Source organism: Oncorhynchus keta, chromosome 14 (assembly GCF_023373465.1).
Source record: "Oncorhynchus keta strain PuntledgeMale-10-30-2019 chromosome 14, Oket_V2, whole genome shotgun sequence".
Taxonomy (NCBI): Eukaryota; Metazoa; Chordata; class Actinopteri; order Salmoniformes; family Salmonidae; genus Oncorhynchus; species Oncorhynchus keta.
This window is the reverse complement of record NC_068434.1, coordinates 53,766,557-53,788,098: the sequence shown is the minus strand read 5'-3', so window position 1 is coordinate 53,788,098 and position 21,542 is coordinate 53,766,557. Positions and strand designations below refer to the sequence as shown.

General features: G+C 40.9%; 1 protein-coding gene across 2 annotated transcripts; it reads right to left on the bottom strand.

Moving 5' to 3' along the window:
• Positions 1-888: 888 nt before the first annotated feature.
• LOC118394289 (homeobox protein orthopedia B-like) lies at positions 889-6,147 on the bottom strand. Of its 2 annotated transcripts, none has more exons than XM_035787493.2 (3): positions 5,956-6,147; positions 5,125-5,510; positions 889-2,734 (listed from the first exon to the last, which is right to left on the bottom strand). In XM_035787493.2, exons 1-3 carry the CDS (start codon positions 6,029-6,031, stop codon positions 2,231-2,233), a joined length of 966 nt encoding a protein of 321 aa, XP_035643386.1. In that variant the 5' UTR covers positions 6,032-6,147; the 3' UTR covers positions 889-2,230. The 2 variants fall into 2 exon arrangements, with proteins under 2 accessions (XP_035643386.1, XP_035643387.1); XM_035787494.2 differs by having other exon boundaries at positions 5,995-6,147.
• Positions 6,148-21,542: the final 15,395 nt, after the last annotated feature.

The following is a 21,542-nucleotide window of genomic DNA, read 5'->3' as shown; positions in this document are numbered from 1 at the left end:
TGCACTTTGATGAAGGTTCATCTCTAGGAGACAGAAAGCATCTCCTTCATGAGCGGTATGACGGCTGTGTGGTCCCATGGTGTTTATACTTGTGTACTATTGTTTGTGCAGATGAACGTGGTACCTTCAGACATTTGAAAATTGCTCCCAAGGATGAATCAGACTTCTTGAGGTCTACAATTTATTTTCTGAGGTCTTGGCTGATTTCTTTTGATTTGCCCATGATGTCAAGCAAAGAGGCACTGAGTTTGAAGGTAGGCCTTGAAATACATCCACAGGTACACCTCCAATTGACTCAAATGGTGTCAATTAGTCTATCAGAAGCTTCAAAAGTGATGACATAATTTTCTGGATTTTTCCAAGCTGTTTAAAGGCACAGTCAACTTAGTGTATGTAAACTTCTGACCCACTGTAATTGTGATACAGTGATTAATAAGTGAAATAATCTGTCTGTAAACAATTGTTGGCAAAATTACTTTTGTCATGCACAAAGTATAGTATAGTACAAACTATAGTTTGTTGACAATAAATGTGTGGAGTGGTTGAAAAACAAGTTTTAAAGACTCTATCCTAAGTGCATGTAAATATCCGACTTCAACTGTACATATCTTCCTCAATTACCTTGTACCCTTGCACATTGATTCTGAACTGGTGCCCAGTGTATGTAGCCAAGTTATCATTACTTCTTGTGTATATATTCCTTGTGTTGTTATTTTTCTATTATTTATATGTTATTCTTTCTGCATTGTTGGGAAGGGCCCATAAGTAAGCATTTCACTTTTAGTCTCCATCAGTTGTTTACGAAGAATGTGACAAAGGAGCCCACATTTTCTCTAACACTAGGCTAATGTTGAGACATAAACCAATCATAATTTGACTTTTTGAAAATGATTTTATTTGTCCATTTACAATAAATTAATATAAGCCTTTCAAGGAAACATTGTGATGCAATTTGGTGTAAGATCAAACATTTAAGAAAAGCACAAACAATAAGTTAAAACAAATCACAAACAGACCAGTGGGTACGAGAATGCTTTATCTACACAAAACATCCTAGAACAGGTTACTTAAAAGTTCCTTTTCTTGTCTTATAAATGTTAATACCCCCATTTTTCACGTGGCCAACACATGCAGATGAGTCTGATTATGTAGAAATTGGTTTGTTTGTTTCTTTTTCACTCTTCTTTCTTAAAGTCCCAGTGTCTGTCAAAAACGTGATCCTCTGTGTTTTATATATATTCCCACACTATTAGGTTGCAATCATACTGCAAAATTATGAAAATGACCTATTATTGTTAGGGCTGTTTGAAAAAACTGCCTGAAGTTTCAGCCTGTTTTGTTAGAATGGAGTTTTTTTTATCAGCAGGTAGTTAATTGAGTAATTAACAAATAAGACAGATAGTTCCAAGTCTCTCTGCCAATAACAGCAAATGTTCCGTTTTCTCCTCCCAATCATACCACTCCCAGACAATCTTATGCACTCTATGCACTTCCCAGCATAGATGTAAAACAAAAAGATTGCTAGGCCTATATATACCACTTAGAATGCATGACCGGTACATTTCTTCATAGTAGCCTATGCTAGTGTGGATATTGAAAAAGAGTCAGAGTCTACATAACAGTCCTTACACCATTTCCATTCTCTTAAATCCATAAGAAGTGAACAAGTGGGCATTTCGGTAACGAGGCAGCAGAAGAAAAATAGGCTATTTCAGGGGTCAAATCCACTTCACTGCGCATGCGTCAGACCCATTCAAACATGCAGTACATGTGGCATTTAGAAATTTGATTCCCAATTTAATTTAAAGCATTTAACAGCTTAGAAAACAAAGAAATTCACTGACATGATATCTTACTTTCCTACGGCGTGCAACAGCCACACCTAATGAAAAACAGATAATGACAAGGATTTTTGGCCAAATAATTACAATATAATTATGAGTAGGTGATATAATCATTTTTGGGAAAATGGACGTTAAGATAAACAGACATTCTGAGACGCAGGTAAATTAGCCTATTTCTCACGTCCACTTCACCAAATTTACAAGCCAACTTCATTCTGGGTTTTTTATTATGACATCTGAACACAACTCAGACTCCAGTCTGGCCATTCTATTTCATTGTTATTCTCATGAAGTACTTTGAGTCCTGAGTAGTCTTCACACAGGTATTTCTTAAAATGGCGGGGTACAGCTAGAAGCTAAACAAAGGGGGTCATCTTCAAACGTCATTAAGTGAAACTCATGGACACTGTGTGCTCGAGCGCTTTGCGTCGCAGTGAGGCAATGCTTGTCCCTCTCCACATGTCACTGTCCGGAGAGCTACACAGCTGTGGCGAACCTGACACGTTCGTTGGACCGGAGAGGGAGGCGGGCATCCCGGGGAACGGGGGCTGGTAGAGGTGGGACTGCAGGCCTGGGCCATTGGAGGAGAGGCCGTTGGACAGGCCCATGGAGTTGTGCTGCGGGCCGGCCCCGAGGCTGCACTGGGAAAGAGACTGGGCCATCGCCTGCTGGCGGCCAAGGGCTGGGGGGAGCTGGAGCTGGGACACTCCGTGCATCCCAGTGGCCCAATGGGAGTCGTTGGCGTGGAAGGAGCACAGGCTGTTCTCCATGGCAGCCGCAGCAGAGAACTGAGGCAGGCCGTGCGTTGGTAGAAGAGTGCCAGGGGCGCGGAACACGTTGGTGGTCTTCTTACGCTTCTTCCACTTGGCACGGCGGTTCTGGAACCACACCTGGAGAGAAAAAGAAAGAGGGCATGAGAAAGGTTAGGCTACATAACACATTTCAAACATATAGCATTTATTATTGTAGGCTAAACGTGGAAATGAATATAGAGGGATATCCAAAAGTCTTACAAATTACCAGCTTTGTTTTTAACATTTGATTTAGTCAGAGACTAAACCTGGATAAATAAGGTACAATTTCAAAAATTAACATTAGAAATTGGCCCTCATATGCTTTAATATACTTAAATAATGTAATGAACCTTGCCTATGGGTTAACCCTTATTGGAGCAGTAGTTAGCAGTGGTTGTGGGTTCGAGACCTGCAAGGGGCGTTAAACTGAACCTTGTGTAGGTAGGCATCATATATCGGAGCAGTAATTGCACAGGATCTCTGTGGTCTATGGACCGTTCCGATTAAATCCATTACTATAATATGGAATTCGAATCTAAAACAACGTTCTAAACCAACTTCGCACGGAAGCAGCGTCTGACGTTAAGAGTGGTTAAAACTGTATTTACGTAATACAAATACTCAAATCAGTGGTTTAAATAATTGTTAAAACAATCATTAAAGTCTATGAAAAACACACACACACACGCAGTGCGTGGCAGGATACTTGTAGGGTCTTATGGATAGAGCTTTATGAAGATTTCATCACTATACCAGGCATGATTAATGTGTTCACGGGTCCGGGAGTCTGTGCCGCTGTATTAAATCTAAAATCTCGCTCTCATTCCCTTCAGCCAGCCGTGAAACGCCGTGCGAATCCATTACACTCGAGGGGAAAGAAAATGCAATTTCTCATTCCATTAACAAAGTACAATATAGTCTCGCACAGCGTCCTATTAAGACGTAGCTGATAGACCATTCCAGAGGACGGCAACAAATGGGCGAAGTTACACTGCAGATCTAATGCATTGTTTGCAGAAATGTAGGTTTAGATATCAGATAGGCCTGGTTTCCTACTTCTTTAGTGTTTGTTTATAATATAAACGGCTTAATTGTAGCCATGAGTAATGATATACTTTATTGCGATGAGGGTAATTTGCATGAATTTCACATCATTTGTTAATAATCCGTCAATTTATAAACAAGACAAATAGGTTGATAAAAATGTGTTTGGTTTTATTATAGTGTCTTAGAAATCCAGCATACATCCACGTAATTAAAATGTTTTTATGTTATAGGCCTAGACTATGCCATTCTAAATAAAAAACAATATTAAAATAAATGTCAAAATATGTATGAGGTTTTTGACACACTAAAGGTATAGGTTAGAGACAAAAGCCAATGAATATATTCCAATTGATAACATGCAGGCAGCCTTGTAGGTTACCCTTATAAATGTTTCGTAAAGCATTATGGCACCGTGCATAAACTATGGAAAAGATTATTATTTCTCTGTGACGTTCAATGTGCATTTCTAATTGTACTTTGCTAGGTCTTAATACAAACAATGCTTTGCTGAATGAGAAGACAGTTCCAAGGCATCGTTTTTATTTCAAGATGAACTTTCCTCCATTATTTGAGGAATGAACTACTATATATAGACTGCCACAAATTAGTTTTATTTTTTACAACGACTACCCTAAAGAGATATGGCTTTAGGGTAGCTTCTCCCGTGAGCGTCAACAACAAGTATTGTTTAGAAATGAATCGAGTAAATATTATAAATTATAAAATAGCATGTTTCTTATTTAATTAAACTCATTTAAACTGGATTATATACAAGGAATAGCGCTGCCATTGGTAGAACTGTGGTTTGGCATGATATTAGTCGTGCACACGTTGGGCAACAGCAAGCGTTGGGGAGGTGCACCAGCACCATGGACAACGCTTCTGACCCTGATGTCTTTCTACTTTTCAATCACCTACCCCTTAGCCTATAAAATAACGAAATCAATGTTATGCTATTGTGCATCAGTTATTCTGTTCATATTGCTAAATATCAGAATAAGTTTACTTGTTTTCTTATATGGGTGGAACATTTGCTTGGATACATGTTGATACATATTGGACACGTTGTTTTTATGCTCATTGCGTTATTGACACTTTGTATTGCCTAATTCTAACAATATAGATTAAATATACAGCAAGGCTAAATAATTGTTTAAAATGTTGATGGACTATTATCATTTAATTTTAAATGCCTTCCCTTGGCTACAGTATATCAAATAGTGAATTGCATAGTTAGGCTAATAAACACATTTTGTAAAACCAACACATTTGCATATAATTTAGGCTTATTCGTTTTAAGAAATATATAAAAAAACATATGTTTGTATGAGTAGCCTAATCATTATGTGATTTCACATGTTTATGATATAAATGTAACAGGACATTTTGTGGGTAAATGTAATCTAAAGAAACATCAATACCCCAGGACACGGGATTACCTGCACACGGGATTCGGTGAGGCCGACCCTCAGCGCCAGCTCTTCACGCATAAAGATGTCTGGGTAGTGGGTCTTGGCGAAGCTCCGTTCCAGTTCGTTCAGCTGAGCTGGGGTGAAGCGCGTTCGATGCCGCTTCTGTTTCTGCTGGTTCGCAGTCTGACTAGAATTATGCTGCTGTTGCTGCTGCTGTTTCTCAGTGTCCTTACTGTTTACCGGCATGCCCGGCTGGTTGGCTCCACCTGTGGGGATTTCATCCCCGGGCAGCAAGGTGGCCCCCTCCACGGTGTCCGGGCCAGGGTCCATGTTTCCTTGGTCCGCCACCCCGCCGCTCATCCGGCACTTCATCGGGTCTCGGTTCCCCAGCAGCTCCGCAGCATCCTTCATCCCTGCCGGGGGGAGAGAGAGAGAGAGCGAGAGAGATGGCAACACAGTTAGCGCTGCAGAGAACAACTCTGAGACCCTTGAGTGAGGGATAAAACACAATCAGCAATTGCTGAAATTATGCGTTTGAAGAACGAGCTATACATTTGTCTGTATAGGGTAACATCTTAATTCCCTGAAGTGAAATGTAAAATGTTTGTCAAATTACAGGCAATTGTTATTCATCCGAGTCCTCTAAAAGTGTTACACATATAATCCATCCTCTGCTTGACTCACAAATTCCATTTAATCAACATCAACATTTCAGAATTTACACATAACATCATGGCAGGATTGAAATTATTCGTTTTTGAAACAATTATTTTACTAAGATGCAACGGGCTAACATCAAAGACAAATGGGTCAATTTAATTTCATAATACTGTTAGATTAGAAATTGCTCCAGCTTACAGTATAGTTGAAGACCGGAGTTTTGCGATGATAACTCACCGAGCCGAGCATCCAGGAGATCGGTGTGAGAGAGCATGGCGCACCGCTCCAGTGCGAAATATGGTCCACCTTACAAATGTGGTCTACCTTACAACTTTAAATATATATATTTTTAAGTAAGCTATATATCCTCCAAATGAAAGAAAATTCTATTTGTGCTCAAAAAGGAGGACCCTTGCATTATAATGTCCTTTAGAGCGATGGGGAGGCACTTAATAGTTGAAAGAACCCATGAGCTTCTTCAAATAAGAGCCAATCAGAATAGAACTCTGTTTAGATGGCGCTGTCAGAGAAAGGGGGGTTTATTGTAAATGATAGCTGAGGAGATCTCTGTTTCCGTCTGTGCTGGTTTAACATGAACTACAAAGCTCCTTCTCTTCCTCTATCCTAAATAAAAAATGTATTTTCCCCCAAGACATGTGGTTGGTGGAAACAAATCGTAGAAATAAATACATGTGGAGAGATGGATTTAAGTGCAGTTACTGATCGGCTGCTTTATCTCGATCTACTTTTCATCAACACCGGAGCAATTTATGCTATTTATTTCGCTCAAACAAAACCTGACGTAAATCATTTTGCTCATTAAGCTTACCAAGAATTTGAAAGTAATTTACACGTAGCTCAGTGGCAAGTAAAATTATGTGTTTAATATTACAAAAACAGTACTCCTACTGTAATATAAATGCAGTTATCAAAGCAAATACTGTGTAATGACAGTAGGCTACAATACCGTAAAATTGATTGTATTATACTGTAAAAAATGTAATAAAAAAAAGAGTATATACTACCTTAATCGGAATTCATTAATAATGGATTAATTAATGAACATTTGATGTTTTATATCACTTGCACTTCTAGAGGCCTTAACAAAGTCTTCCAAACTGGCTGCAACTACTGGGCAAAACAGACCAAAAGAACAAGGCAAAATGCTCAACCATTTAAGGTTAAGCCTTAAGTGGTTATATTACAGTAGGTGTACTGTAAAAAAAATACTTGCCGACACTCCAATGTGTACCTTATATATTTCAAATTGATAGAGCACTATAGCCAAATAGGAGTTAAATTTGTACAGAAACAAATATAGCCTCTTCCAAGGCACATCTCAAAATATGTTAGTCAGAAACAACAATAACATGTGCCCACTAGTGGTCAGGTTTTTGGACTCCAAAGATATGGTATGGTGCTGTATTCTGTTAAGTGGAATTACAGTACCATTCGAAATAAACAATGCACCATCATTTACAGTATGCTGCAGTAAAACGTTTGAGTGTATTATTGATGATAATACCTAAAATTACTGTATAAATGACAGTTTTCTGTTACAGTGTACAACCTATACTGGAGAGAGGGGGCTTTAGCAGCTCAGCTGTCAGGGGTGGCTGTGTGAATAGACCACTGCCGCCAGGACTAAATGGTTCCTTTACAGACGCACAAAGGAGGCGTCCGAGCGAGAACCCTCACTGCTCAGCCCCTTTCTCCCCCTCTCCGGGATGACACCGGTTCAACTCATCTTTTATGCTGCTGCAATCTGTTAACAAGGCCGGCACTGGTGGCATCACCCAGATGTATACGGATGGGATCGGCAAAGCATGGAAACTCGGGGGAGAAGGTCAGGTGGTCCATTTAATGGTAAGATATAAAGATAGCCTATAAGAAAAAAACGATCTGAGGATCAGAAACACAGAGAGGAGCTTCGATGCAACTGTCTGCAGGATGATCCTCTGTGTGAGAGAGTGGAGGAGAGCTGGGAGGTCTGTAGGCTACAGTCAGAGTTTGCTCCTTATCATTATCAATTAATCTACTGTGAGTGAGGACTTTCTATAACACATGCCTTTGTTGGAAAACGGTGTTCATGGAATTAGTTATAATTGTGTCTAGACCTAATGCAATTTGTAGTACTGTATTGAAAAATTAAGTTATGATGCTGTTTACACCACAAATATATATATTTGAGAACACTTTATATATATATATATATATATATATATATATGCAAATCGGCCCATATTTTACTTGCAGACTGAACCTTTTTTATATATATATATATATATATATATATATAAAGTGTTCTCTGACAATAAAATTTAGTCAGATGACAAAAACTGCTTTCCTCTCTGCAAAGGCATCTCTCCATGGCTGCAAACAAACCCGCCAAAAGGTTCAGTCTGCAAGTAAAATATGGGCCGATTTGCCTAATGGCTTGATAAATTATCCTTAATCCAATCCCTGCATACTATGCAATCCCTGCATACTTGCCTTTGTCTTTTAGCAATGAAATGCACAAATATTTAAGAAATGTTGATTTAATATATTGAACCGAACTTTTTTTCTATTGGCTAAACCCAAATTCACAAGCTTATTGAATTCTGCATTTGAAACTGATGACAAAGAAAAACGTGCATGCAATTGTTCATACCATGGTTGTTAAATGTATTTCAACAAAGTAGTAAACATCTAAGCCTTTGAAGACATGTCTATTGGGAGAATTGCTACAAGGCAAGGAAATATTTGGCTACATCAGAAGAAATCATAAACCTTTCACACGCAAACATGTAGCAAACATTACAAATACCATTAACAACAATAATGTAATACTAATAATATGAAAATAATAATACGAAATAATAAACAAAAATATGGTTTAACTATGGAATTTGTGTTTATAATTTGTGAATACAACGCCGTTAACATTATTTTTATTATTATAAGTAGGTCTATTATTATTATTAGTCAACCCGGATTTAGATTTTGTTAAATGATAAAAGCCCCAAAATATGAATGGTTTAGTTTTATTCCAATATACCCTCTCCATAAATTGCCCAATGAGTTGTTATGGCTGTAATACATATAGGAACCTGATAAAAGGGGGTTTACATCTCACTCAGCCTTTGTAACTGGACCACATCAATCTTCCCCAGTGAAAACGCTCTCACACACACACAATCGTCCCTGTTTAATGCAGCGCATCTGAGGGTGGAATGGATGTTTACATGCGTCCTGCGGATGAGAAGACACTTTTTAATGGAAGCGCAACAAAAACAAATGCAATTCTCTTAAGCTATTTCAGATCAAGAATTCTGTGTCCTCCCTACTCAGATTTTTTTGTAATCGACTGTGTTAAAGGGATACTGTGAGTTCTGCCATTTAAGCCCTTGTTCTACTTACCCAGATTCAGATGAACTCATGGATACCATTTTTATGTCTCGGCTTTGAAGGAAGGTAGTGGTAGTTTCGCCAGCCAATGCTAACTAATGTTAGAGCAATGACTGAAGGTCTACAGGTGTGGTAGCATGCAGTGAGCTCCTAAAGTATTTGGACAGTGACACATTTGGATGTATCATTTCAAATCCAAAGTACTGGAGTACAGAGCCAAAACAACAAAACGTGTCACTCTCCCAATACTTTTGGAGCTCACTGTATGCTGACTAGCGTTAGCGCGATGACTGGAAGCATTGCTATCATACCTGTAGACATTAGTCACTGCGCTAATGCTAGTTATTGGCTCGCGAAACCACCGCTAACGTTCTTCATGCTACACTCAGAGACATAAAAACGGTATTCAATTTGTCTGGGTTAGTAGAACAGGTGCCACACTATCGCAGAAAGCCTACCCATTTAAATCAGGGGATGGATATCCCTGGATAGAACTGCACACATGGAGTGGACTTTGAATACCACCTTTTATTATTAGGCCTATAATAGACGATACATTCTACCAGGATAGTTTTTGTTGACGTATTGTTAGTGAGTGAGCGTGTGTGTGTGTGTGTGTGTGTGTGTGTGTGTGTGTGTGTGTGTGTGTGTGTGTGTGTGTGTGTGTGTGTGTGTGTGTGTGTGTGTGTGTGTGTGTGTGTGTGTGTGTGTGTGTGTGTGTGTGTGTGTGTGTGTGTGTGAATCCGCCTGGCATCTGTATTCACTCAATTACAGACAACTAAAATAAAAATCGATCATCCATCTGCAGAAATGGCAGCTTAACAAATTATATTATTGTTTTGAGCAGCTGACTTTGTAATACGTTTGTAGCGTTTGAGCCCTGGAGAGAGAGATAGACAGAGTGGGGAGCCGTGAAGAGGAAGGCGTGCCAGGAGTGCTCTACTCTGGGCCTCCTGCCCAGGCTGAATCGCCCGCTGCATCTGATGCCGCTATTAGTCCACTGCCCTCCGCCTGGACTCCATTACAGCGTGATATTGATATAGCGCACAGAAATATAACCATGGTTTCAAATAAAATAATCAGAATTGAAGAGCGATTTCCTTAATGAGACAGATCTTGTGTGTGTCACGGAAAAACGGGACTGTATTAAAGCGGTAATGAGAGTTTGGAGGTGAGCGAAACAATTATCGAAATCTATAAGATCACTGTGTGAGTTGGATGTGGAATACTGACATGCACGATTTTTGATTGTGTGTTTTCTGGGTTTTCCATTCAATAATTGATCTTCTGCCTTTGTATTTCCTATAGCCTACTTCATATTTATTTTCTTACTTTAAAAAAATGATCTATAAAAAATGAGAATAAAAGCAATTTTAGCATACAAACTCTTATCTAACTGGTGTGGTAAACGTTTTAAATCCATGAAGGAGAAAGTGTTAGTGTTAACGTGGACTTGACCATGGTTATTATGATCTGACATATCAAGTCCAATACACCAATGCAAGGCCCGGTTAGTCAGTGCATTTGTGCAGTCCAATGTCTGATGTCGGCCTACTAGACTGTACACAACAAGGCATTCTAGTAAATTGAAATGGAATTCAATGAAAAGCAAGGGTTGGAACCGAAATTATATTCCAATTTGTTCGTTCTGAACAAAACCATACTTTTTTCGTTCCGTTCCACTGTTTCGACCAGCAAACAACAACCTGTTCGAAACAAAAAGGTACAGTTTATATCATTCATTTATGTTCCTTTTTAAACCTCTGAAATCGTTTATAAATCGTTTAAATATATATACATTTATCTCGACATTAAATTACTTATCGAATCATGTATTGAGGATAGTGCAGCTTGATATGGAGTTGGCAAGCTATAGCTCAGCGAGTTGCTTACATGTGTCATGGAAAGACAAGTGTAAGGGCGCGAAATTCAAATGAAATGTTGCGGGTGAGGAGGGAGCGAGAGATGGTGGAGGATGAGGCTGGCTTGAAGTGCTGGGCATCTTGTGATGACCTGCGTTATTTAAATTAGGCCCACAAAATTATACCTATAGAGGAGGAACTTCTATGGAGGTACTGTGAATGTCTTTGGCTTAGAGTTGGCATGATGTTGGACCAGAGCTAGCTAGGCTAGCAAGCTTGAATTTTGATTGTGTGTTTTCTGTTTGTTTTTTAAATCGCCTACATTTCCATTAAATAACTTTTAACAAGGTTGTGTGTGCAGAGCAGCACCCGAATAAAAAAAATCCAACGTGAAATGTGATAACTATAGTATCCCTAACTGGCATTGAAAAAGTTAATCCATTCTTCTCTAATTAAAAATCTCTCCCACTATCTTCTGAATCACACTTGTAATGTCAGTAGTAGTGGTGTGTGGGTTGAATAAAGAGAAAACAATACCTTAAAAAATCCATGTTCTTATGCAATTTATATCTATAGGATATATTGAGGTTTTCTTTCATTATTTTAGGCTATACAGCATTAGTGCATAAGCCTAAACTTTAGGGCCTAACTGTACTCGCGCCAAATAGCCTAGAAGCCAATCACCAAAAGATTTTGGGAATGTGCAGAAAGTTAAATTGATCCAAGGAGGCAAAAATGTTTATTTCGAAGTATAATTCAATACGAGAAAAGCTGTGAAATGGAGAGTTGAAAATAAAGAGAAGGAAGTGCCAGAAAAGTAATATTTGGGAAATATTTGGTGAAGTGGTAAAAGATGATAGTAATCCCAGCTATGTTATGTGTGATGATTGTGAGGGCTATACAAATTCGACAGTCACAAGACAGGGACTCCAAATAGCCCTATAGCACGTCAAGGGAACTGGAGCTTACACTGTAAAACTTTTCCCTGTAAATGTACAGCATTATTCTGGCACCACAGTCGCCAGTTTAATACTGTAATTTTTCTCTACAGCAGTGATGTTTTAATATAGTTTACAGTACTATTTTCCTTACTGTAAAACATATTACAGCATGACAGCTGTGAATTTACAGCAGGTATGCTGTAATATGTTTTACAGTAAGGAAAAGTGTTGATGTACATTTACAGGTAAATAACTACAGTAATATACAATTATTTTACAGTAAATCAAATCACATTTATTTATATAGCCCTTCGTACATCATCTGATATCTCAAAGTGCTGTACAGAAACCCAGCCTAAAACCCCAAACAGCAAGCAATGCAGGTATAGAAGCACGGTGGCTAGGAAAAACTCCCTAGAAAGGCCAAAACCTAGGAAGAAACCTAGAGAGGAACCAGGCTATGTGGGGTGGCTAGTCCTCTTCTGGCTGTGCCGGTTGGAGATTATAACAGAACATGGCCAAGATGTTCAAATGTTCATAAATGACCAGCATGGTCGAATAATAATAAGGCAGAACAGTTGAAACTGGAGCAGCAGCACGGCCAGGTGGACTGGGGACAGCAAGGAGTCATCATGTCAGGTAGTCCTGAGGCATGGTCCTAGGGCTCAGGTCCTCCGAGAGAGAGAAAGAGAAAAATAGAGAATTAGAGAGAGCACACTTAAATTCACACAGGACACCGAATAGGACAGGAGAAGTACTCCAGATATAACAAACTGACCCTAGCCCCCCAACACAAACTACTGCAGCATAAATACTGGAGGCTGAGACAGGAGGGGTCATGAGACACTGTGGCCCCATCCAAGGATGGGGACAGTACTAAGCAGCATTGCCAGTTGTCTTAAGAAAGCTCCCTGAAATGTAATACTGTAACAAAAACAGTACTTGCACAAATACACACTACCAGTTAAAAGTTTCAGAACACCTACTCATCGAAGGGTTTTTCTTTATTTGTACTATTTTCTACATTGTAGAATAATAGTGAAGACGTCAAAACTATGAAATAACATATATGGAAGCAAAAAAGTGGTAAACAAATCAAAATACATTTTATATTTGATATTCTTAAATAGCCACTATTTGACTTGATGACAGGTCACCATTCAGGAATGAATGAGTTACCAACACATTATGTTTGTGCAAAGATGTTCCCCGCAGTGCACATGGCTATGCGTTACCGCAGACACTATAGCCGTGATCATTGCGTCTCGAGCATCGAACACCCAAGGGGTGCTGTGAATTGCACCAAATTTCGCCATGCTGTCGGCATGGTTGTTGCCAAGTTTGTCATGAACAGGTGATTTGGTGTCCCTTGACTTTCTTCCAATACACCTGTATGTTGTGTTTGGTTATGAGTTCATATCAAGCTAGAAGGAGCTCTTTGTTTTTCACTTCTTTGCCATTTGAAGTAGTCATGTGCGTTTGTTTCCAAAACGGCAAGTGGCATAATAAGGTGAGTCTGGCATAGTTTGAGTCGGTGCAGATTGCCAGTTCTGACAAGTCATGTTTCAATGCCGTTTGCAGTGTGATAAGCACTTCTGCGAACTGGCTGGTCTTGTTGCCTAGCTGAAATTGAAGTGATTTGCACGGAATGTCGTTGTGCCATACCAGTCCCACACCAGCTTGCAAGTGGTCTAGATGACGGTAAGAAAAGCCATCCACAAATGTCATCGGCATGCCATGACATACGTTGTCTTTGAAGTAGTGATGTTTGGAAGGCAATGGCAGAGCTATGTCACACGGTGCAAAGTCGGTTTCATTGTTTCCACAGCATTGACACCCAGCCAAAATCCCACATAAAAGCAAGTTATTTTGCTTTTGTAGATAACTACCACATCATGGCTCTGCGGCATCATTAGCCAAGCCACTATTCTGCTGTTGTGTACAGCACCCTCACGGATTCGTTTGCTTTTCAGAAAAGTCACAGGCTGGTGACGTGTTTCTATGATCACCTTTCATCTGCCGATATAACTGGTGAAGTGTTTGACTGCCCAGACTGTTGACAGCAGCGTCTTTCGGAGTTTGAGTACTTGTGTTCAGCAGGATTGAGTGTTTTATTCGCATCAACAACCACACTTTTGGCTTGGTTGTATTTTTGGTACAACCTAGCACTAAGGCAGTGCTCTGAAAAAGTGACTTCCAAAAATAATGTCTTGTCTTTGTTTGGGTATACCAGGCAGGGTGTCTTGCAAAGCAAGTTTTTCAAGGAAGTCACAGCTTCATTGTGAGTGGCATCCCCCCTTTCTGAAGAAGACAGGTCAAAGGCTTTGACAAGTTGGCATAGCTTTCGATCAATTGACAGGTGTAATTACATACTCCCAAGAAACTGCGCAACTCATGAAGGTTTGTAGGTGTTTTGATGTTGCGGACTGCTAGGATACTGTTAAGACTGTGGCAAGATACCCTCAGCAATCATCAGAAGTCCTACATAGTTTACCTTGGTCCGGCGTCATTGTCCTTTCATGATGGCCAATTTCCCCCCAGCCGCCCCAAGTTGGGTAAGAACGTGTTCCATCTCATTGAAGTGAATCTCACTTCTCATGAGAACGTCGTCTACATAGATTATCGTCCCCCTGGAGGCTGCGTCTGGCATTACCTTGTGCAGGAAGATGTTGAACTCTGAGGGGGAGTTCACATACCCAAACAGACAACGATTGAACATGAAGAGCTTGTTTGAGAAAGAGAAAGCTAACTTGTGTTGGTCACGAGGGTCGACTGGCATGGTCTAGAAACCATTCGCCACGTCGACAGTGGAGAGGTACCTGGCATTTGTCACCTTTGGCAACTCCTGGTTGAGCTGTGTCATTGGCCAACGAGACAACCAGCTTGTTGAGTTGTCTATAGTCCATGGTAAGATGCCATTTACCCATTGATTTCAAAACGGGCCACACGGGAGCGCTGTTGCATTCCCTGATTATCTGTTTAGCTAATAGGGAGTCGATAATGTCTTGTACCGTTGCGTATGCTGCAAGCAGAATTTTGTATTGTCTCACAAACGTAGGAGCTTCTCCAGGTGGCGTAGGAATACGCACCACATTAATTATTTTAATTTTGTGGTATCCAATTGTCTCATCGCTGCAACTCCCATACGGACTCGGAGAGGCAAAGGTCAAGAGCTGTGCGTCCTCCAAAACACAACCCAACCAAGCCGCACTACTTCTTGACACAATGCCTGCTTAACCCGGAAGCCAGCCACACCAATGTGTCTGAGGAATCACCATACACCTGGCGACCATGTCAGCATGCATGCGCCCACCCCGCTACAGGAGTCCCTAGATCGCGATGGGACAAGGATATCCCTGCTGGCCAAACCCTCCCCTAACCCGGACGACGCTGGACCAATTGTGCACCATCCCTGGAGTCACCTCTTTGCTGTTGATGTTGAGATGGGTGTTTTACGGGTACTATATAATGAAGCTGCCAGTTGAGGACTTATGAGGTCTCTATTTCTCAAACTAAACACTCTGATGTACTTGTCCTCTTGCTCAGTTGTGCACCGGGCCTCCCACGTCTCTTTCTATTCTGGTTGGAGCCAGTTTGCGCTTTTCTGTGAAGGGAGTAGTACACAGCGTTGTACGAGATCTTCAGTTTCTTGGCAATTTCTCGCATGGAATAGCTTTCATTTCTCAGAACAAGAATAGAGTGACACATTTCAGAAGAAAGGTCTTTGTTTCTGGCCATTTTGAGCCTGTAATCAAACTCACAAATGCTGATGCCTCAGATACTCAACTAGTCTAAAGAAGGCCAGTTTTATTGCTTCTTTAATCAGAACAACAGTTTTCAGCTGTGCTGAGATAATTGCTAAAGGGTTTTCTAATGATCACATAGCCATTTAAAATTGTAAACTTGGATTAGGTAACACAACTTGCAATTGGATCACAGAAGATTGTATGTGGGAGGTTCGCGAAAACCAGTAGGTAGTGAGATACTTCCTTGGTTCCAATGCAGAGTGATAGCATACACACCCCTAAGGCAGTGATTGTCGTCTGGGGAGTCGTGCCCAGTGGGAATCTGAACATTTTCGTAACAAGGGGGTAGGAGTTAGCCCTTTTCCGAAATGTCGTTGAACATTTCCAAACTGATTGCAGATTTTTCAAACCAAGTTGTCAGTATGGCATCCTCAACCATAGTGCTGTTTTAGGCGCACACCACCTAAAAGGGGAGGGCAGTATGTGTCGGCTGGTGAAACACCCAAGCCACACAGGAAAACCTGAGTTTGGTTCATTTCCGAGTTTAACTTTTTACCCTGTCATTTGCCACCAATGGCGGACTCTTGACCAAGTTCACCAGGGGTCGAACCCTCATCGTTGCACAACGTATGGCATGTAGCCTTTGAAGAATGCGGTGAAGTCAACAGAGTTGGCATAGTTATTTGTGACCAGACTTGGTTGGTATTCCAATCAATTAAATCTGTCCCAATATGCATCTGTTTGGTGTCAATGCTAGTCACGTACACAGGGTGGATAAGTGACCCGCTTTTGAAGTTCAATTTTAGTAGTATACGCTTGGTTTGAGGCGAGGTAGCTTGAGTGAAACCTTGAAGTTGTGTCGCAATGTTCCGTTTCAACCAACGTTTTGCTGGGTCCACTGCCCTTTTGAGTTCATCCAGCAAATTTTGAGATATGAGGGAGTCAAACCCGAATCTATCAGAGCATCATAGGTCAAACAGTCCTCTAAGACTGCTTTAAGGTATGGCATGTTTGAGTTGGTTTTTCTCATCATATGCCCAACAAAGTGGAGTGGGTTGGAAGAACAGAGCAGCTGATTATCTGTGTCGATTTTCAAGACAGATAACCCACCTTCGTGGCCCAGTGGGTCATCTATCGGAATGGGAGAGAAATCATCTGTGACAACGCTGCCTACCTTGTGTGTCTCGATATCTGTATCAGACTCTCTAAACAAAACCTGTAGGCTCGTGTTTAGATTGAGTGGTCTCTGGACAGGGATTTGAGTGAGGGTCGGGGGTAATGGGAATGTTGACATCCTCGCAAATGGTGTGAATTTTGGCGGACTCGTTCTCCGGAGTTTTAGATCTAGTCATGGTGACTTATCCTTGTCCTCTTTCTCAAATTTCTCATGCTGCATTACATCTCTTATCCTCTTGGAACTCTAGGGGCAGTATTGTCATTTTTGGAAGAAAAAAACGTTCCTGTTTTAAATGGGATATTTTGTCAGGAAAATATGCTAGAATATGCATATAATTGACAGCTTTCGACAGAAAACACTCCAACGTTTCCAAAACTGTAAAGATATTGTCTGTGAGTATAACAGAACTGATGGTGCAAGCGAAAGCCTGAGAAAAATCCAATCCGGAAGTGCCCCAGGTTTTGAAAGTGCTGCGTTCCAATGACTCCCTATATGGCTGTGAATGTACCATCAACAAGCTTACACTTTCTACGTATTCCCCAAGGTGTCTACAGCATTGTGACGTAGTTTTACGCATTTCTGTTGAAGAATAGCCATATGGAGGCACATTGCGTAAGTGGTCACATGGTGGCTCCGAGAGAGATTCTCGCGTAAAATACAGAGGTAGCCATTACTCCAATCGGTCCTAGAGAAAAAGGAATTGTCCCGACGGATATATTATTAATCATTAGACATGTGTAAGCAGAATGAAGGCTGAGCCCATGTGATTGTGCGAAGCTGGATCTACACAGGCCTGGTCATTCTGGGTCTTGTGAAGGCCTTATAGTCACCATTAGACATCCACTTGCATTAGGAGTGTGCATGTCTGTTTATTTTTGTGTCATTGCTATCATGCCACCAATAGAATCTATGCCCTAATGTCTGAGCCAATTAGAGAATAGAAACTAAGCAAGGCAAAAAGATAAGGGTTGCCAAGGCTAAAGGGTATTAATCATCTACATAAAGTGGAGTGACTATGTTAAGTAAGTGTAACGGCCGTCGTCGGTGGAAGAAGGTAAGGACCAAGGTGCAGCGTGGTATCTGTTCATATTTATTAAATGTTCACGGAAATAACAAAATAACAAAGAGAAACGACTGAAAACAGTTATGGCTGGTGCAGACACACAACAGAAGACAACAATCACCCACAAAACACAATAGAAAACAGGCCACCTAAATATGGTTCTCAATCAGGGACAACGATTGACAGCTGCCTCTGATTGAGAACCATAGCAGGCCAAACACAGAAATAGAAAATCATAGAAAAACGAACATAGACAACCCACCCAACTCACGCCCTGACCATACTAAAACAAAGACATAATAAAAGAACTAAGGTCAGAATGTGACAGTAAGGGTAAAACTGTATAATAGGAGAGTGTTGAGACTGGAAAGTTCAGTTGGTCAATGGGCATGCTCGGCTTTGTTGCTTTTTGGGATCGTGACTAATCGTAGAATGGCCAAAGCCCTTACCCTCCGATCCAACAGGTCCCAGACGTGCTCAACGGGATTGAGATCCGGGCTCTTCGCTGGTCATGGCAGAACACACATTCCTGTCTTACAGGAAATCATGCACAGAAAGAGCAGTATTGCTGGTGGCATTGTCATGCTGGAGGGTCATGTCAGGATGAGCCTGCAGGAAGGGTACCACATGAGGGAGGACGATGTCTTCCCTGTAACCCACAGCGTGGAGATTGCCTGCAATGACAAGCTCAGTCTGATGATGCTGTGACACAACACCCCAGACCACGACAGACCCTCCACCTCTAAATTGATCCCACTCCAGAGTACAGGCCTCGGTGTAACGCTCATTCCTTCGACGATAAACGCGAATCCGACCATCACCCATGGTGAGACAAAACTGCGACTCGTCAGTGAAGAGCACTTTTTGCCAGTCCGCTCTGGTTCCAGCGACTGTGGGTTTGTGCCCATAGGCGACGTTGTTGCCGGTGATGTCTGGTGAGGACCTGCCTTACAACAGCCCTACAAGCCCTCAGTCCAGCCTCTCTCAGCCTATTGTGGACAGTCTGAGCACTGATGGAAAGATTGCACGTACTTGGTGTAACTCGGGCAGTTGTTGTTGCCATCCTGTACCTGTCCCGCAGGTGTGGTGTTCAGATGCACCTATCCCGTGCAGGTGTTGTTACACAGGGTCTGCCACTGCGAGGACGATCAGCTGTCTGTCCTGTCTCCCTGTAGTGCTGACTTAGGCGTCTCGCAGTACGGACATTGCAATTTATTACCCTGGCCACATCTGCAGTCCTCATGCCTCCTTGCAGCATGCCTAACGCAGATGAGCAGGGACCCTGGGCATCTTTCTTTTGTTGTTTTTCAGAGTCAGTAGTGTCCTAAGTTTTCATAACTGTGACCTTTATTGCCCACCGTCTGTAAGTTGTTACTGTCTTGACGACCGTTCCACAGGTGCATGTTCATTAATTGTTTGCGGTTCATTGAACAGGCATGGGAAACAGTGTTTAAACCCTTTACAATGAAGATCTGTGAAGTTATTTGGATTTTTACGAATTCTCTTTGAAAGACAGTGTCCTGAAAAAGGGACGTTTCTTTTTTTGCTGAGTTTACATGGATGAAAGCCTCACGGCAGCCTGCAATCCCTTTCATTAAATAACATGTCTTGTGTTGTTTCTGTTTAGTTTGCACAGCTTGCTTGGCCCATTGTGTCAAGTCACTCTGGTTCACACTGACTGTGTGCAATGCCATAAGAATCATAAGATCTTACTCCCTCTATGTCATGGATGCCCTTAGTGTGAAGATCTAATCCGGAGACAGGTGTTTTATAGAACAGTCTTCTGTGTTATCTTTTCTAACCCCTATGCATTTGCAATCAAATGCCAGAATTCTATTAATCTCCTTATCATACTCTGCTTCTACCAGACATTCAACTGATTTCAAACCTCGGTCAACTTCTTCTGTGACATCAACATTTTTGATCGCTGTTTCTTCCCAAACACTGTCATCAGTAGACTCTACAATGTCTTCTTCAATTTAAAATGTTTTTACCTAAATCAGGGATTTCCTCATCGTCTGATTCATTTTCAGAGTTAGAGAGAGTCAGCATGGCACGATACTCCTCCAGAAAGTATTCCACCAACTTTTTCCCACTGACCTTTGTTGATAGCGCCTGATAAATTCAGGGCAGCAATGTTATTGAGAGCAGTAGCAACATATTTCCAGTTCTCCATGGCTAACGTTACATCTTTCGGAAAAACTGCAGTAGAAAGAATTATCTACGCATAACGAGCATCTCATTTTATAGACACGTATATGAAACTCATCTCTCGGCATGTCCAGACCACTCATTATCTCAGCCAAGCATGGCTAGCAGGAAGGTTCCTGACTTTTTCTTTGGCTAAACCAACTAGGCTTGTAATTTAACCTCTCTAGGGGGTGTGGGACGGTAGTGAAATTGCAGAGCGCCAAATTCAAACACAGAAATACTAATTATAAACATTCATAAAACATACAAGTGTTAAACATCGCTTTAAAGATGAACCTCTTGTGACTAGGAGGCAGTATTTTCATTTTTGGAAAAATAACGTTCCCAAAGTAAACTGGATATTTTGTCAGATGCTAGAATATGCATATAATTGACAGCTTAGGATAGGAAACACTCTAAAGTTTCCAAAACTGTAAAAATATTGCCTGTGAGTATAACAGAACTGATATTGCAGGCGAAAGCCTGAGAAAAATCCAATCCGGAAGTGCCTCATGTTTTGAAAGCTCTGCCTTCCAATGCGTCCCTATTGAGCAGTGAATGGGCTATTAACCAGATTACTTTTTCTACATATCCCCCAAGGTGTCTACAGCATTGTGACGTAGTTTTATGCCTTTATGTTGAAGAATTACCCGTAAGCGGCTACATTGTGTAAGTGATCACCTGATGGCTCTCAGAGTGATTCTCGCATAAAATACAGAGGTAGCCCTTTTTCCAATCGGTCCTACTGAAAAACCAATTGTCCCGGTGGATATATTATCGAATAGACATTTGAAAAACACCTTGAGGGTTGATTCTAAACAACGTTTGCCATGTTTCTGTCGATATTATGGAGCTAATTTGGAAAAAAGTTTGTCATTGTAGTGACTGCATTTTCCGGTCGATTTCTCAGCCAAACGTGAAGAACAAACGGAGCTAATTCACCTACAAAAATAATATTTTTGGAAAAAAGGAACATTTGCGATCTAACTGGGAGTCGCCTGAGTGAAAACATCCGAAGTTCTTCAAAGGTAAATGATTTAATTTGATTGCTTTTCTTATTTTCGTGAAAATGTTGCCTGCTGGTTGCAGAGCCTACCATAGCATTATGCCATGATACATTTACACAAATGCTTGTCTAGTGTTGGCTGTAAAGCATATTTTGAGAATATGAGATGACAGTGTGATTAACAAAAGGCTAAGCTGTGTCTCAATATATTTAATTTGTGATGTTCATGAATAGGAAGATTTTATAGGAAGATTTATGTCCGCTGTGTTATGCTAATTAGTTTGAGGCTATGATTACGCTCCCGGATCCGGGTTTGATAGTCGCAAGAAGTTAACTTGTTTTTATCCAACCACTGTGTCAGATTTCAAAAAGGCTTCACGGCGATAGCATACCATGCGATTATCTGAGAA